The sequence below is a fragment of the Balaenoptera musculus genome, chromosome 1 (assembly GCF_009873245.2).
Source record: "Balaenoptera musculus isolate JJ_BM4_2016_0621 chromosome 1, mBalMus1.pri.v3, whole genome shotgun sequence".
Lineage (NCBI taxonomy): Eukaryota > Metazoa > Chordata > Mammalia > Artiodactyla > Balaenopteridae > Balaenoptera > Balaenoptera musculus.
The window spans coordinates 129,190,675-129,205,905 of NC_045785.1; the positions used below are offsets into that span (position 1 = coordinate 129,190,675).

A 15,231-nucleotide genomic window follows, 5' to 3' on the forward strand; every position below is an offset into this window, starting at 1 on the left:
TATTTGGACTATTTTATTTTATGAAAAAGAATGAATGTGTTGATACAAGTGATTTCTAAAAGCCCAAGTATTGTGAATTTAATACAATAGAGACAAAAATGTGCCCAAAGAGGTGACTCTCTAACCTCAATCAGACACTCCCTGGATTTGAGCCAGTTATCAGTGTGTTCATTAATGAAGGAAAAAAATAAAATTAGATAACATGACAGAAATGTAACATTAGAGAATGTGTAAATGAAAATTTTACCTATGTTTAGCTTTCTGGCGATGGAACTTCTCCTTATTAACTGTCTATTGCTGACTTTTGTTGTCAGGATCTGATTAAGTATAAGAGGAAAGAACTGCCCGAAATTGTTTTTAATTCCTGAAGCAGAGGAAAGTGTAATGGATGAGGGAGGGGTATTCATTTCCTGGGGCTGTTGTAACAGAGGGCCACAAACTAAGTGTCATAAACAACAGGAATTTAGTGTCTCATAGTCTGGAGGCTAGATTTCCAAGACCAAGGCTTTGCAGCAGTGATTCCTTCTGAGAGCTGCGAGAGAAGATCTATTCCAGACCTCTCAAGCACTGACCGAGAGCACCTCCATGAATTAGGAGGAAAGGGGAAAGGAACCAACATTTATTGGCTGCCCTACCTTGAGCCCAGTGGTATGCTGGTAAATGTTTAAAAGTGGCAATCTGGGGGTTAAAAAAAAAAAAAGCCCCAGTTGGTAGTGTCTGCCAATTTCCATGGTCCCACTATGGCCAGTTTCAAGCTACCAACATTATGTCACTTGAATAGAGTGCTGGGAAGAGATGTGGACCATCAGCTCTCATGAGCCAGCAAGAGCTACCTCCAGGACACCAGCATGAGGGAGTCACCCAACACAAGTTACCTCACTAATGCCTGTAACGCCCCTCTAAATTAGGTTATATCACTTTTAGAGATGAGGAAACTAACTAAAGCTTAGAGAGGTTAAGTAATATTCCAAGGTTACCGAGCTAATAAATTATAAAGATTGGATTTCAAGTTAGCTCTGCCTAACTTCAGAGCTCTCTAAGGACTAACAGTTTATTCAACCAACATGTGTTAATTTACTGTTGGGCATATGGCAAGCATTGGGCTTGGCTGGGGGGACACAGAAAAGAGAATAAATATACAGGTGAATAAGAGACAGCCTCCACCTCAAGGAACTTAGGATCTAATGGGAAAAAAAAGGAAATATTAAATTAATTTTTTTTCTTCGGACACTTAAGGCATTCCTACTAGGTACATAAGGGAGGGAAAACATGAAGAAAGTTGAAAGAAATGACTCTTCAGTGAATGTTTTCTGTATTTTACTGATTTGGGGTAGTGAGCAACAATAGGTAGCAATTTATCTGTAGAGGAAGCAGTTCTGTTTGGTCACTGGAGGTGAAAAGAGGAGTAATTAACCTCTTGATACCTGAGGGCTTTCATGGATGGAAGTTGCTCCACTGTGTGAGGTAAGAGCAGAAGCAGAATTGGGCCATGTTTTTACCACGGTTACTACGGCTTTGGGGGACTGGTTACCCCAGTCAGTGGGGTAAAAACTTTAGCTCCCAATCTCACTGGACTAAACTAGGAAATCATTGTTAAAGGTCTACCAGTGCTAGGCACTCTGACTCCTGCGATCATTCCACTCTCCTGCTTCTCTTCCAGATGTAGACATACCTGATTTCTCTGTCTCCTTTCTACCTCCTAGTCCCAGGTAAGGGCTGCCATTTCTACAGTCCCCTCAGTTTGGTACCCACTGAATGGGTACTGTTGAGCTGGAAAAAGACCTCAGGAGCATGTCTCCCACCTTTCTCATTTTAGAGATGGGTTGCTAAGGGTCAGAGCAGAAATCAGCTCAGATCTGATTCCTCTTCCAGGGGACTGCCAGTGAGTAAACATAAGATCAAAGGGTGGAGTTAAAAAAGAGTAAGAGAGTTACCACATGGAGGAGGAATGCAAAGGGAAGGGACATGGAGTTGAAATTGAGGGGATGTTAAGAGAGACCAGGAAAGAGCTAGAAGTGGCAGCAAGATAATATGACAAGACACACAGAGGAGCCACATCAAGGGGAAAGTGGTTGGGAAGAAGCAACTGGATTCAGGAAGAAGGAAAACTTTAAATGCATAAAGTTCACTTTAAGGATGGCATTTTTAAAATCTGTTTCTGCCTTACCAATGTAGAAAGTCAAGTACACCATTGAGATACAAAGAACAATATTGGTCAGTGTATTGCTAAACAGGTCAGTCAATATAAACTGAATGATCCTTGCACACCAATATCCACATATTATGCTTCCCAGAATGTCCAAGCTGAGGCCCATGATTACATGTAACTCTAGAAAAAGAAAATAAGAAAAACAAAAGTTGAGCTATAATTTTTTTCTTTCATTAATGGCATTTGGGTCTATGCACTTTGGTTTGCTCTTGAGATTTTGAGTGGGGACCTTGTTCTTCAGCAGATGGGAGTTCCCCATGAAAGCCTGGCAAAAGAGGCTTTCTGGGGATATATTTCCCTTACAGTCTGCAGCTTGAGGTTTGCTTATCTGGGGACAGCAGACTCAAACGCCCTCAGGAGTCAGGCAAGGAGCATAAATGTGAAAAAGCTATGACAAGCTGGACAGTGAATGCTCAACCAAAAGACATTCAAATTCAATTTTTTTTTTACAAACTGTGGCAGGGTCAAGCACACCATGTCCAGGATCCCCACCAACCTGCAGTCTATTTGTGACTCCTGCCCCCATCCCAGGGGATATTTGGGAAATGGAGAAGGAAATTTTTCCATTGTCACAGTAACTGGGGGCAATAGTGGCAATCAGTGAGCAGATACCAGACAAAGCTGAGGGTAGTCCTAAATAACAAAGATTGTTCCACCCCAAATGCCTTTAGCTCCCCCACTGAGAAGCACTGCAAACCTCTATTACCAAAATTTCTTTCTCCTTGTAGCACCTCTCTCCTCTGACTAGTATTTCATAAATGTATCAGGAAGACACATTTTCCCTCTTCATGCTGTGATTTTCCCTCCTTTCTTCTCTCCTTAGTACCACATCTGGAAACCCAGGATATCAACCTAGTCCATATCCCAGCAAACTTTAACCACATGAGTCTGACTATTATCACTTCTAGGACCTGACTCTCCAGAACTGCTTGAACCATTCTGCTTTCACCCTCAGACTCAAATCCAGGACCAAGCCAGTTCTTAACATGCACTCTTTGAGATCCATATTGGTCTAGGAAAGAAGTAAATCTAAGCTAGATGACACAATTGTGTGTGTGTGTGTGTGTGTGTGTGTGCATGCATACTGGGGGAGATGAAATCATTTCTTTAACAATTTTTCTCCCATAATCTCTGAGAAAACACATAGATGGTAATTATTTTCTTGTTACCTGATATACTACTTTAATTGGTCCATGAGTAAAGTATAGGGAAAGCAGTAAAGTTAAGACATCTTGAATATATTTTAATTTCAGTATGAATTGAAATGTACCATATAATAATGATTTTAGAAAATATACAGAGAAAATAATGCTCTTACCCCTAAAATTGGAAATGCTAAGTATGTTGCTCCGAAAAACTCCAAAAAAAATGGATGTGAAGCCACAGATAATCATTGATTCTCCTCTAATGATATCAGTATACATTTTAGAAATGCCTGGAAAAGGAAATATAAAATATAATTTAATATAATGCATGAAAATGATGCTCTTTCACAGGAAACACAAACATAGAAGAGAAGGAATATGCTAGAAAAAAAGGAGATCATAATGGGATGGGTCCATATGACAATCATGATCATTTTTAAATTTTTCCAGTATGCCTTCTATATCTCCAATGGCAAAGGAACATGGCAAGAGCACTTCTTGAAGTGTCCATTGCCTCAAAGCGTGACAGAGCTTCGCAATGAGACAAAACACTTCTCAGGTCACTACATTTAGCTTGAATAAATATGAATCGTTAGACTCCAAAAGAATCACATTTTAGAAATAAGTACAAAATATGAGCTAGTAATTCTACTCCTAGACATATACCCAAGAGAACTGAAAATATATGTCCACACAAAAATTTGTACATGAATGTTCATAGCAGCATTTTCATAATAGTCAAAAAGTGGAAACAACACATAGTCCTTCAGCTGATAAATGGATAAACATATGTAATCTATCCCTACAATGGAATATTACTCAGCCACAAAAAGGAATGAAGTACTGACTGATACATGTTACAACATGGATGAACCTTGAAAACATTATACAAAGGGAAAGAAGTGAGACACAAAAATCACACATTGTATGGTTTGATTTATATGAAATGTCCAGAATAGGCAAATCCATAGACAGAAAATAGATTACTTGTTGCCAGGAACTTGGGAGTGAGGGAATGAGGATGAATGACTGCTAATAGGTATGAGATTTCTTTTGAGGTTGATGAAAATGTTCTAAAATTAGACAGTGATGATGGTTCCGTAACTCTGTAAATATATTAAAGACCACTGAATTGTACAATTTAAAAGGGTGAATTTTATGATATGTGGGTTACATCTCAATTAAGCTGGTATTTAAAAATTAAGCACAAAATCTTATTGGCACTTAACATTCATTAACAGTTTAGTTTAATGGAAAATATAATCAAATTAATTGCCTAGTGTTATACAATTTATAAGTAGGGTGATAGTGATTGGTACCTGCCCATCCAGTATCTATCCTCTGTTCTTGGTAACAAAACTGGTTTTATTCAGGGTGGCAATGTGCTCAGATAAATGACAATTTTTCCCCAACTCCTGGGCTTCTAAGAGTGGCCACTGAGATGTAAGTGGAAGTTACTGAGTGGAACTTTTGGGAAATTTCTTGGAGGGAGAGGAGACTTGGCTGAAAGGAGCACCTTCCTGACCCTTGCTCTTCTTCCTTTTCCTGCCTGAAATATGGGGTGATGGCTAGAACTTTAGTAGCCAACTTGTGATCCTGAGGATGGAAGCCATACACAAAGGGGAGGAGCAGATAAATAAACCCCACAATAGACTGCTATCATTTTGCTTTAAATATCCATTATCTTTTAAAGAGATTAAAAATAAGAAGTCATATTTTCCCATCTGTTTACAATTATGGTACTTTTCATTCTTTTGCGTAGATGAAATTTTCCACCTGATTCCATTTTCTTTCAGCCTGAAGGACTTCCTTTAACATTTTTTGTAGTGTAGGTCTGTTGGTGATAAATTCTTTCAGCTTTTATACGTTTAAGTCTTTTTTTCTCCTTTACTTTTGAAAGATATTTTCACTGAGAATTCTAAGCTGGCAGTATTTTTGTTTTAGGACTTTAAAAATATTGCCCACCATCTTTTGGCTTGCAATATTTCTGAAGAGAAGTCTGTTAATGATTATTATTTTTGTTTCTCTTTATATAATGTATCCTTTTTCTCTGGCTGCCTTCAAAATTTTCTCTTTACCACTGGTTTTTAGGAATTTGATTTTTATGTGCCATGGTGTAGTTTTCTTTGTGTTTCTTTGGCTTGAGGTTTGTTGAGCTTCTTGAATCTGTGGCCTTATAGTTTTCATCAAATTTAGAAATTTTTCACCCATTATTTCTTCAAATATTTTTTGTTCCTCCCTCTCTCTCTCTCCCCTCTCTTTTAGGAACTTGTATATTAAGGCACTGAAATTGTCCCACAGCTCACTAATGTTCTGTTTATTTATTTAGTTTTTTTTTTTTTAGTCTTGTTCTGTCTGTGCTTCATCTTGGATAGTTTCTATTGCTACATCTTCAAGTTCACTAATCCTTTCTTATGCTATGTCTAATCTGATGTTAATTCCATCCAGTGTATTTTTCATCTCAGACATTGTGGGTTTCATCTCTAGAAGTCTGATTTAGGTCTCTTTTACATCTACCATGTCCAGTGGTGTGCTGATAAACCAGCTTTCCAAAATTAAAAAAGGCCTGATTTGTAGCGTTTGCCAACTTCATGTGTAAACACTCCCACAATAACTAATTCAAAGCTACCAAAGGTTTAACCACTAGCATGCAAAATTCCTAATTATTTAACAAGTGGCTCTCATAAGCTGATGGGAGCAATTATACCCCATACTCAATCTTTCTTCTAACTTTTTGAACCAATGGAATATAGTTACAACAACTGTTTTAATATATTTGTCTAATGATTCTATCATCTGCAGCATTGCTAGGTCTGTTTCTACTTATTATTTTTATACTCTCTATGGGTCATATTTTCTGGCTTCTTTGCATGCCTCCCAAGTTTTTATTACAGATGACAGAACTGTATGTTTTACCTAATTACGTGCTGTATGTTTTACCTAATTAAGTTCTGTATTTTTTTGTATTCTTATAAATATTCTTGAACTTTGTTCTGGAATGCAGTTGTTACTTGGAAACAATTTGACCCTTTTGAGGCTTGCTTTTTAGATTTGTTAGGTAGTGCCAGAGCAGCCTTTAGTCGAAGGTTAATTTTCCATGCTACTGAGGCAATAAACTTCTGAGTCCTCTACCTGATGTCCTATGAATTATGATGGTTTTCCACGCTGGCTGTGGTAAACATAAGGGATTTTTCCTTCTGCTCCTTTTAGTATTTTCCTTCCCAGCCTTAGGAAGTTTCTTCACGTGCATGCACTAATGAGTAGTCACCCAAAGACTCAAGTGGGCGTCTCTGCAGCTCTCAGAATTCCTTCTTCAGTACAGCTTTCATTTCTGCAGTAATTTGCCCCATGAACTCTTAACTGCTTTGGCCTTCCTGGACACCCAACTCTGGATCTCCCCTACTCAAAGAAACCACTAGGCTCCACCTAGGTTACCTTTCCCTACATGAAGACCTGGAAACTCTCTCCAGGTAACAAGCTGCGGCAAGGGCAATCAAGAACACACCTCTTTTTTTCCTTTCTTGGGGATTACTGTCCTGCATGGCCTGATGTACACTATCTGAGAACTGTTTTTCATTTTCATATATTTTGTCTAGTTTTTTAGTTGGTTCAGGCAGAAAGGTAAATCTAGTCCCTGCTACTCTATCTTAACTCCAGAAGTTATATAGAGGGACCCGGTGTCCCTGATGAGTTCATGGAGCTGCGGGCCAGCCCTGGACTTCTTTTACTTAAGAGCATAAACCCAAATTTAAGAACATGTGACACACTAATATAACCACAAATTGATATAGAAAGAATTATACAACTACATGGTTTTTTAAAGCAGCTGTTTAATATATTCCGTTGCATCAAAATCCAAACTGATCACATTAAATGATACTATTTTTTTAATCCAAGCAGAACCGAATCTGATTAAGATTCTATTTTTTTTGCTTTGGTGTTTTTGAAACACATAACAATTAAAAATATATAGCTGGGGGTTCTCATTATTACTATTCTTAAGATACTCTATGTAGTTGAAAAGAAAGTAAATCTCCGCTTTCCAGTGTTTGATCTGAGTATATGAAATATCAGAATATTCAGATTCTATTTATCTTTACAAAAACTCTCCTGAATGATAGGATAAATACCAGGATAATACAGAATTTCTGATAACTCAGTGCCTGATTGTGGATCAGTATTCAGGCTGTTTATTTCTGTTCTTTGTGCTTCATTATTGTAGCCAATAAAGACAGCAAAGAAAATAAAAGGTAAGGTAAGTTATAATCATCTTATATTACTACTTGTTACTAACTTTGACTATGACAGAAGACACAAAATACTGGTTACACAGGTTTGAAGATTATTGTTAGCACATCTGACTTAGCTGGTCAAGAAACGCTTTAATTCTTCCCTCAGATTCAGTGAGTCAACCAGGAGCAAGTAAAGCATAACGTTTGTTGTATGAAGTTTTGAATTTGATGTATAGTTATTTTTAATAGTAAAACACCACAAGAATTACTCCCCACATTTTTTATTGGCTTAATGTGAACTAACTTATATTCACTAATTCACTGTAAAATTTGGAAAAGGAAAGAATGAAACAAAAATCATCTGTAATTCCACGACCCAGATAAAACCATTTGAATGTTGAAGTCTTTTTCAAAGCATATAATTCCTTTTACTTAATTGAGGTCATACTAAAACTTTGTATTTTATTCCTTTACAAGCTCCCATTCCAGATTTGTTTTAAAGTAAAAATTGTTTGAGCCCTGTGCATTCTTTTAAAATAGGTAATGAATAGACAAGTTCCTTTTAACTTGCATGTGAACATCCACTACTTTTTTCAGTGGGTCAGGCCACCTCAGACTTAGCTTGTGCAGGTTTTGTAGTGCACAAGGGTACCACATCAAATGAAACACCAGTCACACTGTAGGAACTGCAGTTTTGTATATGATTATGGTAATTTTAGGCATATGGCAAAAAATATTTTTCCTTAAAAAAGTAATGTATTAGGACAATTAGAAAGGATCATTTTTTATCTAATTCACACAAAGGTAAAGATGTCACTAGGTAAAGATGTCACTAGGTAAGGATGTCACTGAATCCAGAACCATGCACGACCTTAGTATTATTGACATAAAGAAAATATCAACTAAGTCAAATACCTTTACTAGTTTTCTTTTAAAGAGATAGAAGACTTCTACTCCTTTTCTGAAAAAAAATTTTGAATATGGAAACTGCAATAACTAAAGTTTATAGTTTATTAGAGCCTCTTACACTCAAGAGATTGCAGAAAAGGGAGCAGGAAGATAATGAAGGGAATAAAACAAGTGGCAAATACAAATGGCTAAAAGAGAAAAAGAGATGAAGAAAAGATAGAAAAAACTGCACCTATGGGGAAAAAAAGAGAGAAAGAGGACAGGATCAGACTCTCTGAGAAATATCTGGCACAATTTAGAATATCACCAGCAAAAGTGTCAATACCTCTTATGTTTTCTCAACTGTAAGTATAAATGGGTGTAAAAATGGGACTATCACCTGTCTGGTGGGTTGTCCCACCCCAGTTGTAAGGCAACATTTTTCCACTAAATATAACTGAAACCTTAAAATTGGTTAAATATTTCTGAGTCAAAAACAGAAATCATAGCATCTAACCATTTTATGTTTTTACTGCTGTGTTAATAAAACAGGATATTTCACAGTGAAATTACTGCTGTGTTAAAAAACAGGATATTTCAGAGTGCAATTACCTTTTACCAAATAAGATGGGAAGTAGTGAGAACCCCTAACCCTCTTGGGAATAAGCTTTTATTGAATATCATATTTGCCAGACTATATACTTTCACCCCATTTCTTTTAAATAAACTACAACTCCCTCTCCCACATGCCCAAGGTTAGCTGCTCCAAAATAAAGGCAGTTCTAACAAGAGGTACCTAGGCCTCGGAAAAGTGCCATTAGAGGTAGAGCCGAGTCCCTACCTTGTGGCTTAAAACTCAGTGGAATGGAGTAGAATGCTTACTTTTATCACCTTCTAGAAAGATAACATTTTCTCTTGAAAAAAATTATTTGAGATTATTTATCCCAGATCCCAGGTTGCCTTATTCACTTTGCATACTTCAATCAATGCTCATCTCCAAGGAAAAACAGCACAAATATCTACTCTGCTGGATGCACAATTCATGCAAGAAAAATATTATCAAAAGGAAATAATTTATCCTCATATCTTCAAAATAAGAGAGAGAAGTAAATCTGACATACCAATAGTTTTCAGTGAATTCACAGAATGAACAGGATCTGTAATGCCAAGGGTCATGCTAAAGAGGAGGCAAGATTGCAAATCCCATGAATCTTTATTGAATTTCAGAACCACATATCCAATTACGATGAATGCCATAGAGAAGCTAATTAATCCGGTTAACACAACCTGTGAAACAAATTCATAACACAGTATTAGATTTAACACCTAAACATGGTATGACTGCATTTACTCTTGTAAGAATCAGATCTCGTTATATATTTTATACAATTACTCGGGAAGATAAATGTAAAAGGTATTCTAGTTTACCTGCCTCAAAGAAACCATCCCTTCCAAACAAATGAAATTCTACCTGACTATGAAAAGACCAATTCACCCATCTTTCTTGTCGCTATTCCAGCTTAATAGTTCTCCACATCAAAATGTTCTAAAATGGAATGCAAATTTTTCTTGCTTCTGTGTAAAACATTTCCTGGTGTTTCTGAAGTGATGATCTGCAGGGCTCCAGGCAGAAAAAAAGGTAAAACAGTGGGCAAAAAGCACATGCCAGCTGATTTGGCTCCCTTATTAAGTGCTTTCTGGAAGAAGCCATGGTCAGCAAACTTTTGTATACATTTCATTCCCCAACGGTTTTCTAACACTACCACATCTGTCAGGGATGCTGGGAAATGTAGCACTATTTTACACTAGGCCCACTACCATTCTATACAAAATACAGTAAGTCACTCTGTTAGTGAGAAAGAAAGGAATAGGCAATCAGCAATGCCTGCCTTAAAAACAGCAACAGAATGCAAAACTTTTAAACAAGCAGAAGGAACAAAAAGGATAAAGAAAACTGAATCAATTGATTTTTTTAAATTTATCTTTAATTTACATACAGTAAAATTCACTCTTCTGATGTATAGTTATAAGAGTTTTGACAAATGCATACAGTCATGTAAACATGACCACAATGAAAACACAAAGCAGATCCATCACCCCAAAAAATTTTTTCATGCTGTCCCTTTGTAGTCAATTTCTTCCCTCATTCCCACTCTCTGGCAACCAATGATCTGTTTTCCAAAGCTATAGCTTTGCCTTTGCTAGAAGGAAGGTCTACGAATGGATGAATGGAATTATACAATATGTACCCTTTCGAGTCTGGTTGCTTTCTCTTAGCATAATGCATTTGAAATTCTTCCATATTGTGCCTATCAATAGGATTCCATTGTAAGATGTGCCACAATTTCTTTATTCATCACTGGCTGAATAACATTTGAGCTGTTTCCAGGCTTTTGAGATTTTTTTTTTTTTCTTTTTTCTTTTTTGGCTGCACTGCACAGCTTGCAGGATCTTAGTTTCCTGACCAGGGATCAAATCCACGCCTTCTGCAGTGGAAGCACGGAGCCCTAACCACTGGACCACCAGGGAATTCCCCAGACTTTTGAGATTATGAATAAAGCTGCCATAAAGATTCACACAGAGGTTTTAGTGTAAATTAAGTTTTCATTTCTCTTGGATAAATACATAAGAGTGGAATTGCTGGGTCATAAGGCAAGTGTATATTTAACTATATAAGAAACTCCCAGACTGTTTCCCAAAGTGACTGTACCATTGTGCAATCTCACCAGCAATGTATGAGAGTTCTAGGTTCTCTGCATTCTTACCACCACTTGGTATTAATCAGGTTTGTTATTTTTGCTCCTGTTGCCATTCTAATAGGAATGTCAGTGGTATCTCAGTATGGTTTTAATTTATATTTCCCTAATAACATTTAAGATGTTGAGCATCTTTCCAAGACATCTACATATCTTCCTTGGTGTTTCAAATCTGCTAAAATCTTCTTCCCTTCTAAATCTATTTTTAATCACAACAAATATTACCCCCAAAATCCAAAAAAAGCCCAGCAGAGATTCTCAACCTGGATAAAATAACAAAATCCAACTGTACATTATCAAAAAGACATCTAAGTATAAGGGCATCAAAATCTTGAAAGTAAAAGAATGGAAAATTTTTAGCAGGCAAATACTAACCAAAAGAAAGCTAGTATAACTATAATAATACCAGATGAAACTGACTTAAGGCAAAGGCATTATTTGGGACAAAAGGGTAACTAAATAATGAGGAAAAAATTAGGAAAATAACAATACTTCCACAAAAATCAAAGAGTTGATATACAAAGCACATTCTCTGATCACAATGTGACAAGAGAAATGATAATTTAAAAGCTGTATTTGGACATTTAAAAACGACTTTTAAATAATTAACAGGTCAAAGAAAAAAGTATAATAAAATTTAGGTAGGAGGGATAAAAATGAAAACACTTAAATCTAAACATTTGAGGTGAATCTAAAAGAGTTGTTAGAGGAAAACTTAAAACCTTAAATGTACAAAATGCAAAAATAAAAAAGCTAAAAGTCAATCAACTAATACCTAGCTCAAGATGTTAGAAAAAGTACAGAATAAAATCAAAGAAAATAAAATATTTTGAAAAGAAACATAAAATAATCTGGCAAGCATGATTAAGAAAAGAAAGAGAGAGAGAATGCATAAATAAAACAACCAGAGCAGTGAAAACGGACAAATCTACAGATAGACAGCTGAGATGAAGTCAGAGGTGGGATTAGGATCCAGGTTCTGCCGTTTATCAGTCTTGTGACCTCTGAACTACACTCTGCTTATATGTGAAATGGAGATAATAACTCAGTGCCTAGTCCCAGTGGTCACTCAGCAAATATTCATTCTTTCTCCCTCCCCTCAACTTCTTTAATTAGTGGTTCTGCAGAACGAACAGGATAAAACAACTAAAAATGTGAGATTTATGAATTATTAATCTTCTTTCTAGAGAGACAGATTCTCTGTCAACATGAATAAGCAAGAATGGACCATAATTTGTCTTAAAATGTGTTCTTACCTGCCAAAACACATTCTTGAGTATATAGAAGTCCACATCCAAAGCAGCCATAAATATAATTAAAGGTGAAAAATAACAATAAAGTGAAAAACTTGGTGTTCTTAGAAGAGGGTAGACGACTTGGTGCATCTAAAGTAACAAAGGCAAACAAAAAGTTAGTTTGCTACCATTCTGAAGTATTAGAAATTAAGTTGATGCTCTGTCAATCAATATAAATTTTATAACATTCCAATTTGCAACTAATGAGAAATTATCTACAAGGCCAGTCCTGGGGGTCTTGTGGTAGATTTCTCCATCTAACTAACCATCCACATGAGTTAAATGCATAGTCCTCTATTCACCAGAAACGTGTGTGAGTTTAGGCTACACAAACATTGCTTGTGGTAAGTAATCAGTATTTTCAAAAGTCGTACTTCAGGGGGGAGGAGAGAAGATGGCGGAAGAGTAAGACGCGGAGATCACCTTCCTTCCCACAGATACAGTAGAAATACATCTACACGTGGAACTGCTCCTACAGAACACCCACTGAACGCTGGCAGAAAACGTCAGACCTCCCAAAAGGCAAGAAACTCCCCCGGTACTTGGGTAGGGCAAAAGAAAAAAGAAATAACAGAGACAAAAGAATAGGGACGGCACCTGCACCAGTGGGAGGGAGCTGTGAAGGAGGAAAGATTTCCACGCACTAGGAAGCCCCTTCGCGGGCAGAGACTGCAGGTGGCAGAGGGGGGAAGCTTCGGAGCCACGGAGGAGAGCGCAGCCACTGGGGTGCGGAGGGCAAAGCGGAGAGATTCCCGCACGGAGGCTCGGCGCCGACCAGCACTCACCAGCCCGAGAGGCTTGTCTGCTCCCCCGCCGGGGCGGGCGGGGCTGGGAGCTGAGGCTCGGGCTTCGGTCGGATCGCAGGGAGAGGACTGGGGTTGGCGGCGTGAACACAGCCTGAAGGGGTTAGCGCACCACAGCTGGCTGGGAGGGAGACCGGGAAAAAGTCTGCAGCTGCCGAAGAGGCAAGAGACTTCTTCTTGCCTCTTTGTTTCGCGGCGCGCAAGGAGAGGGGATTCAGAGCGCTGCCTAAACGAACTCCAGAGACGGGCGCGAGCCGCGGCTATCAGCGCGGACCCCAGAGACGGGCGTGAGATGCTGGGGCTGCTGCTGCCGCCTCCAAAAATCCTGTGTGCGAGCACAGGTCACTCTCCACACCGCCCCTCCCAGGAGCCTGTGCAGCCCGCCACTGCCAAGGTCCCGTGAGCCAGGGACAACATCCCCGGGAGAACGCACTGCACGCCTCAGGCTGGTGCAACGTCACGCCGGCCTCTGACGCCGCAGGTTCGCCCCGCCTCCGTGCCCCTCCCTCCCCCCGGCCTGAGTGAGCCAGAGCCCCCGAAGCAGCTGCTCCTTTAACCCCGTTCTGTCTGGGCGGGGAACAGACGCCCTCAGGCGACCTACACGCAGAGGCGGGTCCAAATCCAAAGCTGATCCCCAGGAGCTGTGCGAACAGAGAAGAGAAGGGGAAATCTCTCCCAGCAGCCTCAGAAGCAGCGGATTAAAACTCCACAAACAACTTGATGTGATGCATCTGTTGAATCTCTGAATACACAACGAATCATCCCAAATTCAGGAGGTGGACTTTGGGAGCAGGATATATTAATTTTTCCCCTTTTCCTTTTTTTTGTGAGTGTATATGTATATGCTTCTGGGTGAGATTTTGTCTGTATAGCTTTGCTTTATAATAGCTTTATTTTTACTTCACTATATTATAGCCTCTTTCTTTCTTTCTATTTTTTCTCCCTTTTACTTTGAGCCGTGTGGACGAAAGGCTCTTGGTGCTCCAGCCAGGCATCAGGGCCGTACCTCTGAGGTGGGAGAGCCAACTTCAGGACACTGGTCCACAAGAGACCTCCCAGCTCCACGTAATACCAAACGGCAAAAATCTCTCAGAGATCTCCATCTCAACATCAAGACCCAGCATCACTCAATGACCAGCAAGCTACAGTGCTGAACACCCTATGCCAAACAACTAGCAAGACAGGAACACAGCCCCATCCATTAGCAGAGAGGCTGCCTAAAATCATAATAAGGCCACAGACACCCCAAAATACACCACCAGACGTGGACGTGCCCACCAGAAAGACAAGATCCAGCCTCATCCACCAGAGCTCAGGCACTAGTTCCCTCCACCAGGAAGCCTACACAACCCACTGAACCAACCTTAGCCACTGGGGACAGATACCAAAAACAACGGGAACTACGAACCGGCAACCTGTGAAAAGGAGACCCCAAACACAGTAAGATAAGCAAAATGAGACGACAGAAAAACACACAGCAGATGAAGGAGCAGGGTCAAAACACACCAGACTTAACAAATGAAGAGGAAATAGGTAGTCTCCCTGAAAAAGAATTCAGAATAATGATAGTAAGGATGATCCAAAATCTGGGAAATAGAATAGACAAAATGCAAGAAACATTTAACAAGGACGTAGAAGAACTAAAGAGGAACCAAGCAATGATGAAAAACACAATAAATGAAATTAAAAATACTCTAGATGGGATCAATAGCAGAATAACTGAGGCAGAAGAAAGGATAAGTGACCTGGAAGATAAAATGGTGGAAATAACTACTGCAGAGCAGGATAAAGAAAAAAGAATGAAAAGAACTGAGGACAGTCTCAGAGACCTCTGGGACAACATTAAACGCACCAACATTTGAATTATAGGGGTCCCAGAAGAAGAAGAGAAAAAGAAAGGGAC

General features: G+C 38.8%; 1 protein-coding gene across 1 annotated transcript in view; it reads right to left on the minus strand.

Moving 5' to 3' along the window:
* SLC9C2 (solute carrier family 9 member C2 (putative)) overlaps nucleotides 1-15,231 on the minus strand; it is a 168,052-nt gene that overhangs the window by 83,705 nt on the left and 69,116 nt on the right. The window contains exons 8-11 of the mRNA XM_036825109.1: nucleotides 12,487-12,615; nucleotides 9,596-9,761; nucleotides 3,528-3,644; nucleotides 2,168-2,329 (exon numbers count right to left, since the gene is read on the minus strand). Of these exons, the coding sequence (XP_036681004.1) occupies nucleotides 2,168-2,329; nucleotides 3,528-3,644; nucleotides 9,596-9,761; nucleotides 12,487-12,615 (574 nt within the window). The remainder of the gene's footprint in view (nucleotides 1-2,167; nucleotides 2,330-3,527; nucleotides 3,645-9,595; nucleotides 9,762-12,486; nucleotides 12,616-15,231) is intronic.